We start from the raw sequence: 25,454 nt of genomic DNA on the forward strand, positions 1-25,454 counted from the left end.
GGTAATACTATTGATCTAACTAGAATCAGTTTTTACAATTGGTATAATGTGATTACTAAAGAAATGGTAATTTTAGCGTTTAACCTTTCTAGCTCTTTTTGATCATATGTGAAATCATATGTAAAATCTAGATTCCTGGATTTATTGTAGTTATACTCAGGAGCAAGATAACCAACAGTAATTTTGATTCATAGGAAGAGTTTGTTTTCCCCTAAATGTCAGAGAATAAATATTTGTTTAACCAGTGCAGCCCAGCAGCAGAGGCTGAGCCTCCGGGATTGGGAAATTAGCCCCAGGTAGCTCACTAAAAGCGTGAGGCTTCCTGGAAGTCTGCTATTTCAGCAGATGTACATTTAAATTGAATTCATTTTATATAGGCAAAGCATGACTGTCTTTGTCTTAATATAAAAATAATGCCTTGTGTTGATATAATTACTGCGTGTGGATATAATTACTGTTCCAAGACCAGGAGTGTTTGTTTAGACATTTTGTTCGGTACCTGTGGTGGACCCTTCCAGTGGCCCAGCTCCAGGGAGCCATCTAACTATGGGTCGTGCAAGTAGGAGTCTCTGGAGCTGTGCTCTCCACAGCTTGTTCTGCCACTGTCACAGGTGGTGGCCCGGCCTCTGGGATTTGTCTTTAGGCACCCAAGCCCTCGGGACACGGAGCAAGGAGCCGGGGAAGCCTACAGGGGTGGGATTCTTAGGTCCTGCTTTGCCTGGGCAGACTCAGGCATTCCTCAGGTCTGCCCTGAAGTTTCCTCTTAGAATATTCTTTCTGGTCCTTGTGGATGGGATGTCCATTCTTTTTTGACAGCTCTGAGCAATAGCCTGTTTCTGTTAGAAAACAGGCTTTTGTGAAAAGCTAGATATATACATTGCATGTCCTTATACTACAACTTTTTCGATCAAAACATAGCCATATAATAAATACAATAAATTAGGGCAAGCAGATATGAGTTGCTTTTGAAATATGGCACAACCAAGCTGTGTTGTTCACGGTCATTCAGTTATCTTAACAGCGGAAGTAAGCCTGTGTCCTAAAAGTCTCTGCAGCGGACAGCACGGCTTATACCCGGAGTCTGTCCTTTTGGTCAAAGGTCTTCCCACAGCATCTCAAGCCTGATGCTTTGGTCCCATCTTCTAAGCAGGCATCAAGTGCTGTGGCTCGCCTTAGCTGCTGTCTGAGGCTTTCTGATATTATCTGTAGACCTTTCTACTTGGCATATTCAGTGTATAAGATCACATCTTAACAGTTATTTTATTCAAAACTGAGACAGTGTTGGCATATCTGCTCAGAACATCATTCATCCCCAGTGTCTGCTCCTGATTTCTCTTCTTTTCTCTTTTCCTTTCTCTCTTCTCTCTCTCTCTCTCTCTCTCTCTCTCTCTCTCTCTCTCTCTCTCTCTCTCTCTCTCTCTCTCTCTCTCTCGGTAAAAGATATATAAAACTTGCCATTTTAACCATTTCTAAGTGCATAGTTCATTCACGTTGTTATACAACCATTACTATTCAATTTTTGGATTAGGTAAAGTTTGATAAAAAAAAAATCTGTGGCACTTCCTGTATGTTCTGTGCCCTCTTCCTTCTGGACCTAGGAGATGCATTAATAATTCATCAGGAAATGGACAGAAGGAGCACTGCTTTCCAGATTCTGTTCCTGCTGGGAAATCTGTCAGTCAGGCAAGCAGCTACTGGCAAAAACAGTTTTCCTCCCATTTCTCTTGAATAGGCAGTATCAATTTACCTCTACTTTTAAAAGCTTTATTTCTCTGAGTATATCCCTCCCTTGTATAAAGTGTGTGTACACCATTCAGAGACCAATAATAAAATGCACTCTTGCCTGCTCACCCGCGACCTGTGAAACAGACAGAATATTCCCAGGTCTGTAGAAATCACTCATGATCCACCCCACCACCACCACCCTGGCAGTCCCAGTCCCTCCTTCCTCCCAGCCTCAGGAAAATGCTGCTCTAATTTTTGTGTTAATCCCTGCCTGGCCTTTCTTTGAAGTTTATATCGATGTATGGATTTCTAAGTTATATGTGGCTTAGGTGGATTTGTTTTATAACTTTACCTTATTAAAGTCCCCGTGTATGAACTCTTGTGTGATTTTTCTTCTTTTGATCTAAGTTGATGTGTATAGCTGTAGTTCATTTTACACCACAATGTATTTATTCATTTTACTGGTAATGCACATTTTGGGTGTTTTCTGGGTTTGGTCTATCGCTATCTTTAATGCTGCTTGTCTTCATTCTGGTGTGTGTTTCCTGGGGGAATAAAACAAGAGTTTCTCTAAGGTCAATACTTGGAAATGAATTCCAGTTGCAGGGTAAACTTTTATATTTTTGCTTCAGTGAGATGATTATATGATTTTTCTTCTTTAATCTGATGATCAATTGCATTAATTGATTTTCTGATACTCTTAGATCTCTGGGATGAAATCAAGCTAGATTATGATTTACTCATTTTTCATATATCATTGGCTTTAGTTTGCTAATATTTTTAAGACTTATATTTTCATGGCCTGTGAATTTTTTTCTTGTTATGCTTGTCTGATTTTGAAGTATTATATTAGCTTTATGAAATATATTTTGACGATATTTCCATTTTTATACTCTCTGGACTTAGTTAAAACTTGAGTTATAGGGGCTGGGGATTTAGCTCAGCGGCATAAGCGCCTGCCTTGCAAGCAGGCAGTCGTGAGTTCGATCCCTGGTACCGATAAAAATGAAAAAGACCAAAAAAAAAAAAAAAACTTGAGTTATAAGGCTGGGGATTTAGCTTAGTGGCATAAGCACCTGCCAGGCAAGTGCGAGGTCATGAATTCAATCCCTGGTGCCTCAAAAAAAAAACCTTGAATTATGTCTTCTTCGAACTTTGACAGAACTCATCCACTGACGTGTTACAAAATACGAGTGTAAAGTTATTCTTATCTTCTTGATACTGTATCTATTTAAAAACTTTACAGCATAGACCTGCATTCTCTGCTCATGTGTGATGTTTGTACCTGTCTCCTTTCTTTCTTCTCTTTCTCCCTTCTTTTCTTTTTTCTTTTGGTCTTCCTTTCTTAATTTCTGACCTTTTTTCTCGTCTTCTTCCTTTTTGCCAGAAATATCAATTTTATTAATCTTTTCAAAAGAGTAACTATTGGTTTTGTTGAAGTCTCTCTTGAATGTTTCCTTTCTCTGTATTTCCTTCTTTTGACATTATTGTTTTTATTTTTCCTTGTATCTTAAATTGAAATTTCATCTCATTAACCTTGAATCCTTTATCTTCTCTAATACAAGCAATGTAAGACTGTTTAACTTTCCCTCCAAGCATGGCTTCAGCAAAATCCTTATTTCAGTATGATTGTTTTTATTACCTTTTAGTTGTAAATTTTTCTAATTTTCATTATTATTTAGTCATTGACTCATAGAATAATGATTTGTTTTTAGCCTGTAAGTTTCTGGAACACCAACACATCTTTCTAGTCATGGATATCTAAAGGAAAGATTGATTTAGCCTTTCCTTCATGAATTATATTTCCAGAAAAGCAAATCCCTGATTGAAGAAACAGCATAGCAGCCCCACCTCTGAAATGATCCTGTAAAAAAAATTGAGAATCTAATCAACCAGCTGCATTAAACTATCAGTGTCCTCAAAATATAAAAGACAATTTAAACATTAAATGGTGTTAGAAAGTAATCAGCCAAATCCAAAATGCAGAATGCAGAATACTCAAAAGCATAAATGGCCCAGTTTCTCTTATAAAGCAATGAAGCACAAAGCGGGAGAGGGAGTAACAGCATAGAAGAAATTATGCATGAGACATAAAAACAAAAAAATTATTATTTCAATTCTAGCATTGTAATTATGTGTGTCAGTAAGGCTGTTTAGGGATCTTGCCCACAATACTGCCAGAAAGAAAAGTCCAACTTTTCACAAAGATCAATTGTGTATACTTGAATAGCATGGCTGACCCTCTATAAATATGTTAGAACTAGCTGGATGCATTAAGTGTTTTTCTAAAAAGCTATATATAAATCTAATGTGTAAATCTACTTTTAGTTTACAAAATTAATAAAATGATTTTTTAAATTGTAGGGGACTTCTTAAATAAACTAATACTTTTGTCAAATAAAAGACATTTCCATAAATTAAATTTTGATTTTTACATGGAGTTTTCTTAATGGACAACACAATTATATCATTGCCAAAAATATTTGTCAGTGTCACAAAAGGGTACTGTGTCTGCCAGTAGCATAAGCCCTTGGAATATGTCACATCATCTGACCTGTGTCATTTACCTCTTTTATAAGGACCATATGAAGAGTCCATTTGTTCATTTATCATTCCACTGGTAGACTTAGTTTACAGAAAAATTGAGGAAATTTAAGAATCTTCACATTCTTCTCCTATAATTTAGAGACCTTTTTCATTTAGTGTTTTTCTTTCTGAGTAGACAAACTGCAGAATTTCAGAAAAATCAAATAAGAAAGTTCAATCCTCCCAAACTTTTGCACTTTGCAGATAGATGTTTTGATTTAAAATAAATAAATATATAGTCTAAGAGACAGAGCTCTTAGAGCTCAGACCTAAAGGTCAGTCAGTATTGAACTCATTTGTCGTACAGTTTCTCCAGGCCTTATATGATCAGTGTAAGAAAAAGCATCCAGCTTCACTAATATCTAGCAGCATTCTTTCAAGAGGGAACAAAGTATAGTACTACTAGTTCATCATTGCTATCTGATTATAGTTTATTAATGTGTTTAATTCTATAATTTCTTAAATAAAACGTTTATTCTTTATTGTGTAAAATATACATAGCGTAAGATTTATCATCTAGCAAGGTATGGTGGATCCCAGCACATGAGAGGCAGAGGCAGGAGGATCGCTGCAAGTTTGAGGCCAGCCTAGGCCTCAAACTTAGCCCGACCTGCATAGTGAGTCCCTGTCTCAAAAAAAAAAAAAAATTATCACCTTAATTATTTTTAGAAGTCCATTCAGAGGCAGTAAGTGTCTTCATGTTGTAGAATTCTCTTCCTAAGCTGGAACTCCATTCCCAGTACACAGAGACCTCCTAATGTTCTTCTCTCAGTTCCTGAAAAACCACTGTTATCCTTTCTGTTTGTGAATTTCAAAAAGCTAGTTTTTAGGAGGAATCATTTGATGGAGCCATTCTCTGTGCCAGGAAACATTTGTGTGCTGCTTTAAGGTCATTATTTATAGATAAACAAAATGGTGCGCCACCTCTGGGACCACACACTCACTGTGTTCCGTGACATCTGTTATAGGCAGAGAATTTTTTGTGGGCCTTTCCAAAAGGACAAATCAACGAGGTGCTGAAATCTTGGCTGATACTTTTAAGGTAGGTAAAGGATAATTTATGCCTGGCACAGAGTAATTAATAAGTATTCATAGACCCGTTGAATCAACATGAGTAATGGTGCTTGTATTTCACCAGTTTTGCAAAATAATTCCTACTTGTTATACATTTGCTAGAAATTTTAAAAGCTATCAAATTCAAATTTCTCAGTAATTGGGCTTCATTAGCCTACCGTAGCATGGGAGCAGCTGACCAAGTTAGCATGGTCATCTTCTGTTTTCTCCTATAGAGAATCACAAGCTCCCTGCACAATTGATGATATAAAAAAATATTCTAAAGACCTGGTTGATTTCAGATTATACTAAGTGTGCCATTTCAGATTAGATTCAAGTGTTACCTGCACATGGGTGCTTACTGTGTGCTAGGAACATGCTAGGTTTTGCACATGCCTTCAGGGTCCTTCTACCGATGACAGGTAGATTGGCTTACCAGATGGCTTAGGAAGGGCAATCACTCCCATGAGGTTGTGAGGCTCTAGCTGAGCCACAATTTGCACAAGGTATTCAAACCACCATCCCAGAGTAATCCACCCCTACGGCAAATAGCTGGTGGAGGTGTTGGCGCAGCCCCACATCTGGAAGGAAACTTTGTGCTTCCTTCTCAGAAGCAGCCTTCATTTAACTGCCAATACCAAGGCCTACAGGTGCCAGCTTTGCTTCCAGATATTCAGGGCCTGGCAGCTTTCACAGAAGTAAATATGGCGTAGGCGGGTTTTTAATCAGTTTTAGAATTATTGTGCAATACCAAACTGCTTGTTTTTCCCTTTTGCCTCCACAGGATTATGCGGTCTCCACAGTCCCAGTGGCTGATTCTTTGCATTTGAAGAGTTTCTGCAGCATGGCTGGGCCCAACCTGATTGCAATTGGGTCTAGTGAATCTGCACAGAAGGCCCTCAAGGTAAACACAAAGCTGTATCCTTTTTGCAACTGGCAGTGTCTGCCACAAGATTTTTCTGATTCTGTCTACTGGGTGAGCAGCAGGCAGAGCTGGCAGGGGGAGAACGGACTGGTACTTGAGCTGCCTGTGATGTGCACTCTCATGATCTAGCATTCAGTAGGAACTGGGAATGCCCCAGGGTAGGAAGAGCTCTTCCCAGGCAAACTGTTCTTCGGCACACACCAGGTTTCCTTGAGCAGCCAGGATTCAGCATAGTGAACACCAAGCTCATCACAGTTGTGCGCCCAGCTGACAGAAGGGCACTGCCACCAGACAGAGCTCCTCAATATTTCCTTTCATAAGTAGGGGAGGTGGTACATGGGGCTCTTTGCATTAGCCCACCTTTCCATTTTGTCTGAACTAATCCATAAGAATTTTTAGAAAGCTTTAAGAAAATTAAGTACCTAAAAAGGTTACCTTCTGTGTTGGGAACAGGAAATTCCTTCTTCTTCTTCTTTTTTTTTTTTTTTTTTTTTTTTAGATGAGACTGGATAGTCTAAACACATGAAGAGGTCCCAAGTCATACAGTTAGATCCAGGGCGAAAGTCACTGATGACAACTTTCTCTCATTACTGTGCTTTCTGTTCAGAGACACTTTTGTTCTCCATAACTTCAATCTGGGGAGATGATCTAGATGTTCTATAAGGGCAAAGATCTTGCTCTCACCATCATGTTCTGTTGTGTTTGCCCCACAATGAGCAGATAGATAAATAAATGAATGGAGTAGCGTTATCTCTTTTTTGCTGAAAAGGAAACTGGATCAAATGACCCACCCTAGACCAAGGCTAGCACTAAATGGTGGGCTGGGACCGCAGTCCATTTCTCTGAGGTGACCCTGCATATCAACCTACATGGTTTATTCAAGACCAAAACCAGAGACTCCTCTTAAGCAAAGAGCAGATAAGTGTGCCCCAGCATGTACTATTTATTGGTTTGCCCTCCCGGGTCTCCACTCTTCTGTCTCATTGCCAGCCCTCATGCCATCTGCCTGGGCAGCAATCATTGCCTTGAACTGAATTTCCCCTCTGTATTATCTACAGCTACTTCAGCTGGCCACTCTGGCCTTTCCTACCTTCCTCCTAGACTCTGTCTTTGATGGCATTCCTAGGACTTTTAACAATTATTGCTGAATTATCTGTCTCGGTCTTAGATTTGTATCATGATGCCTTTTTCTTAGTTTGCTTTAGAGTGTCTTTAATTCTGCTTCATCCAGAAAACTGCATCAGCTTTTTGTGTATTAAAAAAAAAAAAGATGATGTCTTGAAAGAAAGTGTTTGATGAATGGTGTCATTCAGGGGCTATAAGGAGATGAAATTTCTCCTTTGGGAGTAACTAGTATCTATCCATGGGAGCTGACCTGGTCTGCACATGTCCAAAATGCATTGTAAGGGAAGGAGAGAGTTTAAGCTGACCTATGCCATGCTTTGTGTGAATCAGCAAAAAGAGCTTCTTCCTGATGGACAAATTAGAAAAAGTATCCCCTTTTGCCATTCTGAGTAGGCTTTACTAGATTAGATAACTGAGTCAAGTCTGCAAGTCAGCCATCTGGGGAAATTTAACACATGACAGAATAAAAGATAATTCATTATGGTTAATTAATAGGTAGTATATACACCGTTGTTGCTATCAAAGTCCAGGGATAAGGAGGGAGCTCTCTGAAGGCTAAATATTCAGAAAAGCCTCCTGGAGACAAGGGGACAAGATGTGGGTTCTGAAGAATGGGTAGTCTTTGGCAGGTTAGGAATGTGGTATAAACAAAGACAAGCAAAATACATTCATGAGATACCATATAAGCAGATTAGGCTAACTAACAAAGTGTCTCCTTCTTATGGTTTTCTGGATGGGCAGGTAAGGTCAAAAGAGGTTGGCACTTAAAGTGAGGAAGGCAAGATTATCACTGTGAAGCAGGAATCTGGATACCCATAGGTCTCTGAGCAGAAGGGTAATTCCTCAGAATTTTGTACCCATGTTCCTTTTGCAGAAAAAAAGAAGAAAAAGAAATAGAGAGGGAAGGTGTTACAGTCAGAAATGAGAACCACTGATATCTCGAAAAGAAGCCAAGCTCCCAATCCCACTCCCATTTCTCCATTTACCCTTTCTGTCCTGTTGTTGAGTTGTGTAAGACCACATTTCTTATGGACAACCTATGAAGATTTCCCAGCGCTCCTTCCCTTAGAGTTCATTTGAGTCAGTATTAATAATGATATTCATTCTGTACTTGAAACCTTCCATGTCAGAAGCTATAAATACTCCTCACAAGCTAGAAAGGCATGCTTTGGAGATCGTATTTTCCATCAGCAAATGTGCTGCCTAACCCTGGGCCTTGTGGAGTTGGCAAATGCCCACCTGCTCTGTTCCTAACATCAAAAATGTCCTTTTACTTTGTAGTGAGAACGGGGACGAAGTGAACTGGAGATTAATGAGCTCTCCTAGAGGGAACAGTCTCAGGTCAGAAATAGGTGGATTGGTAAAATTCACATTGAGGTAAACCGAGCTGCTTATTTGTTTGAGAACAGTTTGGCTCCTATATTAGAACTATCAACAAAAGTAATCATGGGTTCAGCCTTACTACTAAACAGAGATATGAGTATTGATATAGGTAGACAGAAAGACAGACTAATAAAAAGATATATTATTTACAAACAGCAAAAACACTGCTGGCTTTATTTCTCCATTTTGTAGGCAAAAATGCTGAAATCTCATGAAATAACATTTTGACAGGACCTCATGATTCCTAAATTAGATTTCCTTGCCTTAATTGATCACTGTGTTAGCTTTCCATCATTGTGATAAATCAGTTTAAATGATGAAAACATGTATTTTGGCTCACAGTTTCATGGTTCTTTGGCCATGTGACTTTGATCCATTGGTAAGAGAGTACAGCATTGCAAAGGGTGTATTGCAGAGGAAACTTGATCACTTCATTGCAACAGGAAAACAGCAGGAAGGAAGGAGAGGATGGGTCCCAATATTCCTTCAAGTGCAGGCCCCAGTGACCCGACTTTCTTCCACAAGGTTCTCCTTCCTAAAGATTCTACAACCTCCTAGTAGCACCACCAGCTGATGCCAGGCTTCTAACACATGAGTGTTTAAGGCTACACTTCAGACATAAACTACAGCACCACTCAACTCCATACCTGTTCTTTTTCTATTGGAAAAACCTTTATAATTGCTCTACCATGGGCTGGTCTGGCTGAGTTCCTTTTCTCTTCCCCTCTCTAACCCTCCCTCTTGCCCTCTGCTTCCCATTATTAGCTGGTTTCCAGGATCTGAATGGTCTTGGGAGTGTCATGAGTTCCACATATCTATATTTTCTATTGCAAATCTTGATTTCTGAGTCCTTGCCTCTATAAAGAAGCCTCTGGCTACTTGGGCATCCCTTTAAAGGGCAAATTATTTAAACAGAAGTGAATTGTGCCTTCCTGTGCCACACACTGGAAGCTTGATTACTGCCCACATCTGTCACTGCTCTCTGGGTACCAGTTTCCTTCAGAGTCTGAAAGCTGGTTTTTATATATTCATGTAAAGCTGAGAGCCAAATGTTTCTGGGCAATCTTACTGCATTTAAAACATTTTGTGATGTGTTGCAGTCCATTCTCCGTTTATGAAGTGAGTTCTTCTGGAGATAGTCATCACACCTGTCTAGGTTGTGGTACAGTTAATAGTGTATGCATTGCATATTTAAATAAAACCATCCATCTAGGACAATTTCAGCAACTCTGCTGAATAACCCAGAATACATTTAATACAGAATACCAACCTAGAGATGGAAGAAAAAAGGGTATGTTATTACTGCAATTTACATTGATATGGCCAAAGTGCTGGGAGTTAGGTTGATTTTAAAAACTCCTGCAGATACTTAACATCAAATCTGATCCCAGCACTTCTTTAATTTAGTCATAGTTATTCTAGAACAACCTATCCTTTCTATAGTTTTTCTCCCACACTTTTCAGCTCATTCCCTTCATTCCACTGGACAAGAGCCACTTTGATCCTGCACCTCATCTTATAAATAGGAATAACGTAAGATTAGTTAACTGGTACACAGGTATCAGGACTATTCACATCCTCTAGGAGAAATGTCTACCTTCTAAAAGCTGAGAACTCACTGCACTATAGCTCAGACTGTAGCTCACAAATACAGTTTAAACAAAAGAAGCCAGCCTTCAAAGTATACATACTCTATTGTGCTATTCATATAAAGTGAATCAGGCAAAACCACTCTGCACTGTTAGCAGTTCAGAGAGTGCTTATTTTAGAAGGAAGAGGAGGCCATGGTCCAAAGGACCATTTTGTATGTTACACCTTTTTTTTTTTTATCTTTTTGAGACAGAGTTTCACTATGCTATTGGCTTAAAACTCACTTTGTAGCCCAGGCTGGACTTGAACTCATAGCAATCTTCATGCTTTAGCCTCCCAAGTACTGGGATTACAGGCGTATGCCACCACTTTCATCCTAGACTTTAACTTTTTAAGTTTATGAAAACTCTAGTTGGAAGTGGACCATGACTGGCTTATAGAAATAATTCCCTGGGGCTGTCTACTTCCCAAGTCCTGCTTTACCCTCCATCTGATGCTTCTTTTCCACAGACTGATCAGTTCTTAATTTTTTATTTAAGCAAAAAGAAGGACATTAGAAAGAATAATTGTGTAAGGCATGTCACCCCTTTTTTTAGATCTGTTCCAAAATAGATTGCCTTCCTTTCCAAGAACCTGGGTTAATTACATGCTATCTGTCACAGGAGGACAGATTGTAATATCTGCCCTCAGGAGGGACTCACAGTAATTCTCTGTAACAACTTTTAACTCAGTCTCCTTGGCATTCAGTCTTACAATCATTTGGGAGTAAAAATAAATAAATAAAATGAAAGGAAGGAAGGAAGGGCGGGTAAAGGACAGGAGGAAGAGAGAGGAAAGAAGGAAGGAAGAAGGAGGAAAGAGAGGGAGGAAGGAGAAAGGAGAAGGGAGAAAGGAGGAAGGAAGTTAGGAGGTGGTGACCTTCAACAGAAAACGCTGATACTCATCCGCCCAGGAGGCTGTTGGCCCAATCTGGGGATTGCAGTTCCCAGGCGCTGGGGGCTGCGCCACCTGCTGGTCGGGCAGCAAGAGCCGCGTACTCAGCATCCTAACCCTGGGCAAGAGACCAGTTGTTTTCTCCTTTAAGTATCTAAAATTTTGTCTAGTCTTTTTCTTTCTTGTATTAACAATTCTGTTCTTTTTTCCACAATAAGTTACAATTTGAAAATAGAAAAAATTATGAAGGTCTACACTCCATCTTTTTTTAATGTATTTGTCATGTAAATAGAGCTGAAATACAGTAAGTAGAATTCCAATAGGCATGTAATTTTAAATCAAAATGCTCACAATGCAACCCAAAGAAAATGCCTTTTAGGTTTCTGACGTACTTCCTGAAATAACCAACTGCATTTGCAAAATTCCTTGAATGACAACCAGAGCTGCTTTGCAGCTCATTCAAATTACATAGCCTGTTTTCTTTTTGAATGACTAACTGTGTAACAGAGATCACTCAGACAGTATTTCCTCTTATTTTGACTCAACAGCAGCATTGACTTTTATGTCCAAAAATGTCCATGTTATTTTATAGATGGTCATATAAAAAATGAAGATGGAAAAACCCTTTAATGTGTTTGGGTTTCACATGGTTTTTTATTGCATGGAATTTTCTTTGATGACAACTATCATGCAATAGCAAAACCCATGACAACAATGAAAATTAGCTAGTATCAACTGCATGATTGCAAGGAAAAATAAAGACTGCATTTTTAGTTGTTGGTGGTGCAGGGAATGAATAGTCTGTGGCCACAAGACTTTCCTCTTTGTATCTCTGCTTTTGAAAGACATATTGACAACCCCATTGTAGATTTAATTTAGTCTTATTTTCCGGTTGTCTGTTCCAGTTCCACAAGACAATGATTTTTTTTAAATCAACCATGGCTTTATTAAGAAATTAAAACACAAAACCAAGTAGCCTCTGAGTTTATACCAACTGTGTATGGTTCTTTTCCTGGCAGCAGTTGCCTTACTGACAGTATTCCCAGAGTTGTATGCCAATAAGGCTGGGGTGGCCAAAATAAAATACTCTGGCATGATAAGGCGGTAAGTAATTTGAAGCTAGGAGAGCAAAATACCATGCTGAATTTTAACGCTGGTCTCAAGGCAGGAAGAAGGCAAAATGGGCCAAGTAGGAGAAAGGGAATTGTAATATGTCTGTTTCTTTTCTATTGAGCTTTCAAACGATGTCAGAGGAAAAATGAAGAATTATGTTTAAACTGCTGCTCATCCTGTCCATTTCACAATGGAATATTAAAAAAGTATTCAGCTGACCCTATGGGATATTGTAGAGGAAATTCAAGAAGCTGTTAGGTGATTAAGCAAATAGCTTTACAAGCGGCCTTATAACCCAAGACTATTACCTACAAAAGAAAAATTAGTGGTTCCTAATGAAATCATCTGAGAGGTTTGAAATCATCTGAGAAACTTTCGGAAAACTCATTGCCGTTGGCTCATCTCAGAAAATTCTAGTGTTTGGGTTCTGGGATAAAGCCCTGACACCTGAATGTTTGAAAAGCTCTACAGATGATTCATATGCACAGGCCATTCGAAAGAGCCACTGCCTCATAGGATGCCTGCAATTTCAAAAAGTTCTGAGCTCAGGATGCCAGATAACATACAACTGAGGAAGAAGCCAATCTGTATGTGGTGCAAAATAACAAATTCTAATTAGTAGCAGTCAAAGTAGAGAAAGTATCCAAATTAAAGCCACAGTAAGCTAGACACACCTTACCTTTTTTGAGGCCTGGAATTCAACACTGTAAACTTGAAACACGGTACCTAATTAGGTAATAATTTGAATGCCATCATTAAATCCACTTGACCTACTGAAATTCCTTAGAAAAATATTCCAAGTTACTAAAAATCAACGAATTCTTATCATTTTCTGAGAACAGGAAACTCACAAGTGACTCGTGTTTCCATACCCTCCCCCCAACACACACACCCAGAAAGAACCTAACAGGTCCAATCTTAATATATGAAGGTTTGTGCCAGAACAACAACAAAAATAATAAACTTCTCACCATTCTGATATTACAGAAGAATTTACTTTTAAAAATTAATCATATCGATTCTGCTAAAGAAGCGTAGCTGCCCACAAGTCCAAAGTGGTTATAAGTGCAAAACAGTGAACTTAGAATCCAAATTCACGGATTGTCATTTTGGCTTTGCATCCAGCTCTCCCTGTGTGACCCTGTGTCCTGTACTCAGTCTATTCTTGGAAAAAAAACCAAAGTTGAATCAGCCACACTGAGAAAGGAGAGCATCATTTTTTCCCACTGGAAAAAATGGCCAGTCAAGGTGAAGGACCATGTCTTAAGGGTGCAAGTCTACTACTACTTGTAAATAAATAACCTTCATATCATTGTATAGCGCTTGCAGTAAAGATTATTCCAAAGCAGGCATGATGGTTAGGATGGAGTTTCAACCTAATTGCCTTTGGGATCCATCCCAGGAATGGTGGATCCAACTTCTAAGTGTGTCTGTGAGTAGTTTCATGGAAGCATGGCCTTGGTATCTATGTCTGGTCTTTGACCCCTTTCACTCCTCAGCTGCTCTGCTTCCTGGCTGCTACAAGGTGAGCTGCTTTCTTCTATTTAGCCCTTCTACCATGGCATTCTGCCTTCCAGCCAGCCAGACAGGAGCTAAAACTGTAAGGCTTTCCTCTTCTAAGTCATCAATGTTGGATACTGCGTTTCAGCAGTGAGAAAGCTGACTGACAGGGTGAGTTCACTGTGGACCCCTGACTGCTGTGACTCTGTCCTTTCAGGGGCTGTCAGTGATGGAAGACTCATGCTTTAGCTCCATCTTTAGGATTTTAGACTCCAGTCTTACTCCGTTTTCTTGAGAAAGCAAGTTTACATACATAACTATTAAGTTGGATATCTAACAAGATCATTTTTTAATTCATACATTGAAATCCAACGGGGAGAAAAAGTTTCTAACACTCCTTATTTTTATTCTTCTGCAAAAAGACTTTTTAAAAGGCAATTGAAAAAAGATCACAGTAGAATATGAAGCTTGGACTTCCTGATCTTCATGCAAAAATAGTATTTATTGAGCAGCCAGGACTGTATATGATACTATCCCAAGCACAGAAATACTGAGGTGAATGATAAGCAATCACTGCCTTCACAGCTGGTCCAGTTTAACTGGAGAAATAAGAAAGCATTAAAGAATAAACACTATCACTGTGTAAAGCAAGATAAGTATCTTATAAATGGCTCAGGTCCTACTAAAGGTGCTAGGAATTCTCAGGAAGGAGTAATCACAGGAAACCAGAGTCAAATTCTGAGTGGACCTGACCCAATTCAAGCCACCAGTTGGCCCAAACCAAAAAAATGGCCATTACAAAAAGGACAGCCTGGAAGAATATTTATTTTTAAGCAAGAAACAGTGGTGGTAATGGAGGCTATATGCAAAGAAAGAGAGATAAAGCCCAAGACAGAAGTTGAGGTGGCCCGTGGCCAAAGGAATTGAGATTTTCTTTTCTTTGGGTTTTGGGGAGCCACAAAAATGTTTTAGCAAGGAGTTTAGCAGAAGGCGGTCTTTCGGAAAGGCATTATGCTGTAATGATTTAACGGGAAGAGAGATTAGGAGTCATAAACCAGCTAGATGCCTCTGCACAGTCCAGGAACAAATGAGAGGTGGATCTGGACAAGCAGGGCAGCCTCTGAAAATGAAAAGGGCAGTGCAGAAAGTGAGGCCAGTTTGAGAAGTAACAGAACATCGTGACCCCTGGACTGTAAAGGGAGAAAGGGGGGTCAGTTCACCACCTCAGCAGATAATGGCAGAACTCTTCTGTGCCTGGCACTGCGGTAGACCTGGGGAGACGGTGAGGAACAAAGTATCTCCAGAAGCACCCACCAGCATGGGCTGTCTGTGGGGAGGTGTTGAGAAAGAATTTATACTCTCCCTGTCACTGTGGACTCCATTCTCTCCACCTCATAGGAAGGAAAAAACCATGGAAAATTGGTGGGCAAAAGTATTTTGCTGGATTTCAGTGACCTAGATTCATGCTGAGAGAACCGAGTGGTACTCAGACATGTCCAGCTGACAGCAGCTCTGGTAGGCGGCCAGGGTCTAAGCTTATAAGACACTAGCGGGGTTGGCGCCATGGCAGTTTCCATTGGCAGCCCTGGAATCAGAGCTCATCCAAATTTGGAGGCTCTGTCCTTTACTATTTATTTGTTTTTATCTTTATCTATTCACACAAAGCCCACCCTCCACCCCACCCCAAAAAAGCACCTTTTATAACATTTGCCTACCTTCCATCTCTAGCAGCATCAGATTTTTTTCTTGACTAAATTGATTTGGCAAAAAATTGAAAGGGAAAAATAAACATGATTATTCCTGTCTCACAAGGTTGCTTTGTACATTACAGCTTGACCCCTGTGATCTTCATGGCCATGCCAACAGCAATACCTTTGGCGTTGAGGGGATTAAGAAATGTGTCAGTTGAGCTGGAAAAAGAATGGCTGAGTTTTGGGTTACTCTGTGGAAATCACATGTATTAAATGCCTTAGGTGTTGAGGAGTATCCTGTTGCTTGGCTGAAGATTAATAAAGCATATTATTAAACATAGACAAAAAAATTCTAAGTGACCGTATAACTGAATTATCTTCCAGTCCCTGCAGAAAACATCCCCACTGCCTAACACAATACAAAGATTTGGGCCACCCTTTAAAAAAATGACATGCAAGAGAAATGAATTGAAAGTAAATGTGCTACCATGTTCCTGTGAAGCCATCCCTCTCATATCACCCTGCTCTGATAATTACTTAATATTTCCTCCTTGTTTTTATCTTTCAAATTGTCATATTAGTCCAGCAACCTTTAAGAATATTTCTAAATTGCATTTTTCAATTTTGCTCGCTGGACAGTTCTGTTGCCACAGTTAGGTGCCTACACTGCTCACAACACCACCTGTCTATAGAGGTAAAAGGTTGCTTCAGAGAGAGGTTTCCAAAGCGATTTCCTTTTATCTCATCTAAAAGTTAAGGCCAATTTCAAAGCTGTGATCATATACCCAAGATCACCTGCTCTTAAAGAGTTTAAACACACATACACACACACACACACACACACACACACACACACACACCCTGGCAAATGATAAAGAATCAAGATAGGTCAGCTATTAGTGGTTGGAGTTATCAATAGCAATAATGATATGCTTCAGGTATGAAGATAGTGCTAATTAAATGTGAGTAGTCTGTGAGTGGGTCTCAAAGGTAATAAACCCAAGAATTTCACAAAGCACCCATGTAAAATGTGCATCACATCCTGGGGTTCTCCATGAGCAATTCTGTTTCGGCAGAACTGTCGTGGAGTTCAGGAACACTGTGTGATCCTGATACAGGTAATTCAGAGACTACACAGTTAGAGACATGGCTGTGTCCAGAATTCACCAGACATCTCTTCCTGCCTCAGCATAGTGGACAGGGAGAGAAACTCACTCCTAAAATGTAAATTGTCCACCCTTGAACAGAAAATGCCACCTAAAACCATTCAGAATGATATAATGAGTAAAATAACTGGCATTTTTGAGAAATGCCTCACATGCAAAGGAAAATCATGCCTCATTCCCACCTAGATTGTAAAAATCTAAATGCTTATGAAGCACTATCTTTCCCTAAAATGCTGTGTCTGGTTAAGGGGAAAGCTTCCAGAATGGAAGATATTTATCATGTTTCCCATATAGGGTCTTGCTTTCTGTTACTAATGTTTATCCACTTAAATAAGTTCATCTGAAGTGAAGTCTTCTTTACTAATTCTCACTAGGCACATAGACTCTCAGACTTTAACAGAAAAGACTGCCTTCCTTCCCAGCTCTGAAGTCCTGTGGCTTGAAAACAAACGCGATACCAAGTTCTACAACTAAGAATAGTGAAAGGAGGAAGGAAGCCCAGATCTCTGTTTGGACAAGAACTGAATCTGGCCCCATCTCTGAATTTGTTAGGGGAATTTGAGAAGGATTTCTGGAGAACTAGCAAAGCTGATTAAAGTAAAAGATTTGGAAACCAGTACTGATCACACAGAAGGATACGGCCCCAGTGCCGGCTGGCAGTTCTTCGTGCTCTTCCTGAAGATTTCACTTGGAGTGAATCTTCTAGGGAACTGTATCTGGGGAATTTAGGAGTTGTGGAGCTGCCAAAGCACACTGCTAAAAGATCGTTCATTCATTTAATATTCAACAAATATAATATGACTGAGCACCTACCACATGCCAAGTTCTGCTGCAAATAAATCCCTGTACAGCTCTGTGACGCTGTCTCCCTGGACCTCTTCTGAAATGACTCGGATACCTTGACTTAATTGAACCAAAAAAGTATATTGATTGTCAGAAGGGGCAAAGGTCAAAATATAGTGTCGTGGGAGGCCAGGGGTGTAGCTCAGTGGTAAAGTTTGTGCTTTACATATGTAAGGCCCTGGGTTCAATCCCCTAGCACCAACAGAAGGAAAAGAAAGAATAGTAGGAGTGGGGGGAAAAACTACTGTCTGAATCAGCTGTTGACATGAGCCACAATTTGGGTGTGGTAATTTGGGGGTATTTGGGTTTCTTGTAAACGACATGTAGGGTCAACCACTGTTTTCTCAAATACCAGTCTATCTCCTATCAGGGATTTTATTCAGAGGAAGAATAAATTATATCCTTGCTTGGAAGTTTGATTTCATTCTTTTTCTGGTGGTTTTTCCTCCTTCTTCCTGTATCTGCCCTCTCCTAAAATATGAATTGATGTGATAGCTTTCTCCTAAAACATGGTTCTCAATCAAAGAACTCTGTACCCAAGGAACCTTGGCAACATTTGGAGACATTTTTAGTTGTCACAATGTGGGGCGTAGGGAGGGCTGGAGGACGGGCTGGCATGCGGTAGGCAGAGGCCAGGGAACTAAGCATTCTCCAAGGAAGAGGCCAGCCCACAGTAGACAGTTATACAGCCCAAAAGGTCACTAATGCTGAGGGCAAGAAGTCCAGTCCTGAAATATGAATGAGATTTGTCAACATCATCTCAGCAAAATGTTAATCTGTGCAAGTCACACGCAAGGTGCTAACCGTACCTGATGCATGTAGAGACTGCGATGGCTCCGAACCTGGAGCTGCCCATCAGCAGTTGGGTCTTCTGGTAGCTGGGAATTAAGTAGTTATAAAAAAGAAACAAGATTAGAGAAGCAGAGTTGAGGCTTCTGAACTGTGATGTTCGGGCCCCTTGGCTGACAAATTCAGGAGGATAAACAGATTTTGGTTTGAGTACAAATGTGTTCAAGAAAAGGTCTAAAGGCTTGGAGTCAAACTTTTAACATTAGTTATTGGCAGGGAAGAGAAAAAAAGAAACAACAATGTACACAAAACATCTCAGCCAACAACCATGTTGGAACTACACTGATTGTCAGTCACAGCTGGTTTGCCCTCTGGTACACAAACTCTGCAAAAAACAACAAAAGGATTCCATGGGAATCAGTTGGCAAAATAAAATTAATAGTACAGAACACTCACCCTCTAATGAAGGACAGGTTTGCAAAAAAGCAGAACTCCCTCCCTCTCCCTGCACACTCTGGTTTCCGGTGCCATGAAAGGCTGACCTCAAACTCTAGATTCTGTTGGTTTGAAAGAATTAAATGAAACTGCAAGAGTAGTAAGATCCAAAATGTACAGTAGATGTTGTAATAATGAAAGGGAAAGAAAGTGCTCAAAAAGAAAGAACAACTGGGATAAGAGAAAAGGAAGAAAGGAAAAGATTATATGTGTATAGGGATACACGTATAACTGTGTGTATGGATATATGTGCAAGATAGATACCTGTACTACTAATCTCTGTTAGTTCATCATGGGGAACTGTTTGTGCTGCCATTGTTTGACTGTTTGATCATTTTTTATGCCTAGATCTTTTAACCTGAACAACTACTTCTAAGACAACAATATGCAATATATTAGCTAGTGTTAATTTGCCTACTGTTTTTTTAAATTCTGTATCATTTCTATCCTTTTTTCTGTTTTGCTTTTTAAAATAAAAAAAAGATTTAAATGAATGACAAGGTTAAGAAAAAAAAGAATATTCAGCACTTTTGTATGCTATCCATTCTTCATATTGGTAACATTTATAACAAACTTAGGTGGGTACAGTATGTTTCAAAAACATTCCCTCCTAATTAATCAGCACAGTATTGCCCAGAGCTGAAGATCAAAAGTGCCAAAAAGACTCTCCTTAGCCCCTAAAGCTAAGAATGTAGTTATAGATGGAATTATGTAATTCCATGGGAGATGTTGGCTGGGGGTGTATCAGTAAGAAAGTTTTTGCTTACCGAGGGTTCAATCTACAGCACCACAAGGGAAAAAAGAAAAAAGTAATCCCAAAGATGGTTTTCTTCACCCTGTTCCAGAAAAAAGAATATTCTTATGTTAGTGCAAACTTTTCCTTAACCCTAGCAACCCTTCTATGAATGGCCAAGCAGACTGAGCAGGGAATTTTGTATGAGTAAGAGAAAACAAAGCAATCCTAATTCTTGCGGAGGGAAAACATTTCAATGCATGCCCTACTAATAATAACCAAGGAGTCATTTGCTCATGTAAAGAATAAGCATTAATTCTCCAGTGATAAGGTCAGGGTGACAGGGTGGCTGGTCCTGGCCCTCACTGCCTATCTTACATTCTTGGCCATTCCTCATCTCCTTCCTATCTTGGAGCCACTCCTCTGCCGCTCTGAGGGCCACATGAACACTTTGTTCACTGTCTTTTTCCATTCCAAAGGCTTTGCTCTTTTCTTAGAAAAACAGCTCCAGGAACCCAAGACTTGTAGTCCATTAGCGAACTCAGATGACTCCAGGGACTGGATGTTCTCTGTCTAAAATGCATTCAAATGTAAACTTTAAAAAATATGTACATGTCAAACAAATTCTTTCTAGAAGAAAAATCAGTCTACAAGCTGCTAGTGAATGAGCTCTGGGTATAGTCTTTCAAGGTGACAGGGCAGTAGGTGGAAGTGATAAAAGAAACAGGCATTTGAAGACAGAAAAACCTGGAAGTGAATCATAGATTCACTGTCTTAATATGTGATCTCTGACAAATTACTGAATAGCCAACCCACCCAAGACACAAGTTGCTGTGACAAATGAATGTAGACTAGATGAACATGTTGATGAATAGAAAATGCATGTTCTGGTTGTTTCTTTCTATTGAATGGCCCAAAAGAACCTTAAAGATCAGCAAGTACTAGTACCCAAGGGAATTAATCTTTGATGGTGGAACTTAGGGTACCAAAGAGTGTGGTGATGCAGGCATCTGAGGAAGCACACCAGGGCATAGCCCTCAAACCAAGTAAGTAGCTGTATACTGATTTACATACAAGACGTAAGAAAAGGATCGCATATTTGCATCTGCTACAGAACTATAGTATGCACAGGCAAAGATAATACAGAAAGGAAGGAGTCCAGATTCTGCATTTGGAAAGTGGTGCTATGGTCTGTATTTTCTTCCTCTCCACTGCTGAAATAAAACTCCAGTCAAGGCTGGCAGTCACTTAGAGATATTTATCCTTGTTCCTCTGCCTGTGCCCTGCTTCCTGGATCTTCAGCAATGCTGAGCTCTTGCCTGAGAAGCAGAAGCCACTGGGTTTTAAGAGTTCATCTCAGAAATGCTTTGTGTGAATTGCTGTTACAGTTTCAACAGTGTAAGAAATCTCTTGCATAGACTCATAAGGTTCATACGATCCAAGCAAAAGGAACAGCAGCAAGTTTGAGAAATAATTTGTGTGGTTTTTTTAATTTTTATTTTGAAAGTATACAACAGAATAAGTCAGAATAAAGCCAACTAAGATCGTACAGTGAAATTGGTACAGAACTTCACAGCAGGTTACCGGGATAACAGTAATAGGTATCACAGTATATTTTGTTATCTTTGTAATAGTTGTTCTTTCAATCCCGTATATCAAAATGAGATGAAATATAGAACACTATAGAACTTATCAAAACAGAATATCGAATAGAGCAGTACCACTAATAAGAAAAGAGCATAACAGTAATAAAAATATTTGCCTTCAAAGAAATGGTAGAAGGAAGACCCCCTTATTTGCTATGGTCAACCTCCCAGGAGATGCTCAGATTTCTGGTTCCCACTTGCTAATGGACTGGGAGCGGGAGGAGAAGGAGGATCAGGGAAGTGGGATATTTGACTCTAGGCCATGTAGCAGTAGGTTCACTATTGCTAAGCAGGGAGGCAGAATGGTCATTTGTTTTCACTGCGTCCTCAGTTCCAACATGGCGTGGATTTCAGGAGACACTGCTAGTTCTCCCCCTGGAGGGGCTGCAGTCTGCCACCCTGCCTCCGCTTACCAGGGAGGGGAGGTGCTGGCTTGGCTTCCCAGAGTCCTAAGTCCCAACATGGCGTGGATCTCAGGAGACACTGCTAGTTCTCCCCCTGGAAGGGCTGCAGTGGGCCACACTACCGCCGCTTACCAGGGAGGGGAGGTGCTGGCTTGGCTTCCCAGAGTCCTAAGTTCCAACATGGTGTGGATCTCAGGAGACACTTTTAAGAAATAATTTGTGCAGAACACAGCAGCTGGCTTTGAAGGAAATACTTGGCATGGAAATTCTGCAGACATAATTAAGAACCATGCAACATTATTGTTAGATTCTGTATATCCCACCAATAACAGAAGACAGTTTGAAAGACAATGTCCTTCAGGCTGTGTTCATTTCAAGCTCATTTGTGGAAGGCTATAAAACATAAGAATATGATATCCATTTTAGAATGTTAGCCATAGTTATATTGGATTGCCAGGCCTTGATGCCTGCTTTGTTTCAGGCTCTCAGTAAACTCTTGATGGATGATAAGTAAATGAATGAATGATTTTAGATATCCAGCAGCAATAAAAAATACCTATGAGTTCTATAGTGTCAATCGCAGCAGACTATAATTAGTTGCTTTTAATCTGGATTTAGTTTTGATATGATAGATTCATATCATAGATCAATTCAGAGCGAGCCAACTGTGCACTGAATATTCCTAAACACATCTCTAAATAGTTTCTATACACCTTCACTTCAGTATTTGAACTATTAGGGCTTAAATGGTTCTGTCAAACAACATAGGCCAAAACTTTTTTTTAAACATAATTACTGTAATACAAAGAAAGCATGAGTAAGAAGCCAGAGAATGGAACTGCCTTCCAGTCCTTTGGATGAGAAAATTCCCAGAAATGGTGAGAACTATCGGAAATGCCTGGTTGTTAATGCAACTAGCTATGCAGACTCTTTGTTGGCTAAAAACTGGAGAGTTCCCACTCTATCTGTGACAACTCTACTCTGGGGAGCCCAGCCAGTTCCTCCAAAGCAGCAGCTGTGTGACAGACCGTGAGGACTGGGTTATGGCAAAGATGATCTCAGGCCAGCTCCGCGGTGGCAACATGTCTTCTTCATTAAGGAACTGCCTGTGTGAGGTTGGCCTTTACTTTTACTGCCGGCACACCCTGCCTTGATATAGATTTTTCTCTCCGAAAGCCAGAACTAAGCTGTCTTTGCATCTTTCTTCTTCACATATATCACCATAGTGCCTGACTCAAAGAGGGCAGTGCATAAAGGGTTGTTGAATTGAACTGACAAATTCTATCCAATCCCAGTAATAATCACTTTAATCCTATTATATGGAGTGGTATGATTCCTTTGGCAAAAGTTAGAAAAGATTCTTGAAATAATGACTTGACTCCCCAAATCTACCCCCCAATCCTAGAAAATTTATGTGGATTTTTCAGAGTTGAGTCTGAGGTCTTACAGGATACAGAGTAATCTGCTTTTAGGGAGAGGAATTTGTGTGACGTGTGGAGGGTTTAGGTGCTTTCTGCTTTCCGTTCTGGCATGGTGTGCAGTGAGAGGCAGGAAGTACAGTCCCTGGGGTTAGAGGAATACTTTGTTTACACAGCGCGCGGGAACAAAACCACCTCCTCCAACTTTGTAAGGAAAAAATGTTGGAACATAGAACAAAACAGCCCAACAGTCACATTCCCGGGATATTTGAAATGATGCTCATCTTTTCACAAAGACTCTGTGCATCCGCAAAGGGAAAACAAACCCTGCGTCTTGGTCTTGCCATGGCATTCCCCTCCCGCTGCGGGGCCCGTGAGATGTACCACAGAGAAGTTACAAAGCTACAGCCTTGCTGAGGCTGTCTGCATGGTGACGGCTTGCATCTTACATACCGCACATATGTGTGCACCTCCTGAACCCAGCTCTAAATAAACAGCAAGCTGTTGTGCTCAGACCATAAAAACATGTAAAAAAGGAAAGCCATCACCCTGACAGAAAAAGAAACCTGTTATTCATTCAAGATGGCAGAAGCTCTTTGTTTGAAATAAACAGTTCACTTTTTCATGGAAAAAAATTGTATTTCTTGTTTATTATTTACAGTTATTGCTTTATAAATCCTTTTCATTAGAGAGAGACTAGGCTTAAAGCAGCTTTTATTCACAGTTAAGTTGACTCATCACTCTAAGGCCTGTTCCTTACTAAAAGTCATTTCTTTTAGCATATTTTAAATTTATCTAAAAATGATGACCCTGGGGCCTTGATAAATTAATTGAAAAGCTTCTCTAAAGTACCTTTGGTGGTTTTGTTAAGACATTTATTTTTAGAGTAACTCTCAGTAGAATTTGTCAGTAAATTACATCATATATTCTTGGCATGAAATTATTTCACCATAAAGAATAGTAGAATTCCTTTCCTCCTAGTAATGCAAAAAGTAAAAGTGTCTTCAAACATTTCTGTGTTGAGCACTGGCCCTTACGTCAGGAATTTTAGGAGTACTCTCATGGGAAATTATAAATATAAGGCTGAAATAGGAAGAGACATGGGATGGGGGGTGGAGCCAACAAAAACCAGAACTAGAAAGGAAATCCAGAGTTTCCGGTCTGCTGGTGAACACTGGCACTCTCTGAAGTAGGCACCACCTTGGAGATTTTAGTTTGTCTACTCACTGGTAAACAAGAAGTAGGTACTGGTAACAGTCCTTGAAAACACTTCCTCTGGAATGTACGACTTTCCATGTTTCAGCTTCAGAGTCACCACCGGATGTGCTGAGTCAGGCGGGCAGGTGGGAGATTTGTCCAGACTTCATTCAGATGGAGCCAGTGAGGCAGCCATCCCATGTCTCTTTCTATTTCCAAGCATCTTCCATTTCAAGACCTATGTAATTCCTTTATCTGTGGATAAGGAGCGCAGTGAATGATCACGAAACCATGAATTAAGTGGGAAAACCAACTGGCAATTATCAGGTGCTTATGACTGATTGGGAGCACCTCACCTGAATACACAGGACCCTAAGCTTCCCACAGCTCTTCCAAGTACCTAGGAAGTTAAGTCAAGGGAAATAGTAGATTTTCTGGATTTTGGTTTATGGCTAGGTTTGATCAGGTGGCAGTGGCTGTACATACCATGTCTGAAGGACCTCTGTGGAATAACTTCCGGCCAAAGGCATCTGGAAAAAATCCTGAATTTCTTAAATAAACTAAGTCCAAATTGAGAAAAAAAGAGAGAACAGTTCAGACTGCAAACATGAGCAGACTGACCTTCAACAACACAAAGTAAGCAGAGATTCAGACATTGTGTGGTCTCATGGGCTACAGCTGGAAAGAAGCAGCTTGCTCAGAAAAGCAACTGCTAAAATATCTTACAAATGCTGAGTGTCATCTTGCATCTAAATAGAGACCCACAACACCCATTAAAAAAGCAACCTCCCCACTGGCTATCAGATTATTTCACTAAAACAGAGGTCACAAAGTCACAGAAGTTTATACATTTGCTTTGATACACACTTTTTTTTTCTGTCTTTGTTTTAATGCCTTTATGTGCTACAAATTGTCCACTTTATTTAAGGTTCACCACTTCTGTATCTTACCTTGCCAACTAACTTCATTTGTATTGGGACCACAGGATATAGTGCCCTTCTGTATGACTAAGTAAAGAAGACAAACTTCGGCTCATTGATTTTAGCTAACTTTCACATTAAATAACGAACTGTATTTCTGGATCTACAATATATCATATTTTTTCTGAGGGAAAGTAATTGTTTACACATGTGCTTGAA

General features: G+C 39.9%; 1 protein-coding gene across 2 annotated transcripts in view; it reads left to right on the forward strand.

Annotated features, from left to right (window-relative positions):
- Ddah1 (dimethylarginine dimethylaminohydrolase 1) overlaps positions 1–25,454 on the forward strand; it is a 267,646-nt gene that overhangs the window by 232,307 nt on the left and 9,885 nt on the right. For both annotated transcript variants that reach the window (XM_063257423.1, XM_063257413.1), the window contains exons 3-4: positions 5,280–5,353; positions 6,149–6,268. In XM_063257423.1, coding sequence (XP_063113493.1) covers positions 5,280–5,353; positions 6,149–6,268 — 194 coding nt within the window. The remainder of the gene's footprint in view (positions 1–5,279; positions 5,354–6,148; positions 6,269–25,454) is intronic.

This window comes from Cavia porcellus, unplaced genomic scaffold, assembly GCF_034190915.1.
Source record: "Cavia porcellus strain 051 isolate PalLab524CR breed Dunkin Hartley unplaced genomic scaffold, mCavPor4.1 scaffold_1, whole genome shotgun sequence".
NCBI classification, from domain to species: domain Eukaryota; kingdom Metazoa; phylum Chordata; class Mammalia; order Rodentia; family Caviidae; genus Cavia; species Cavia porcellus.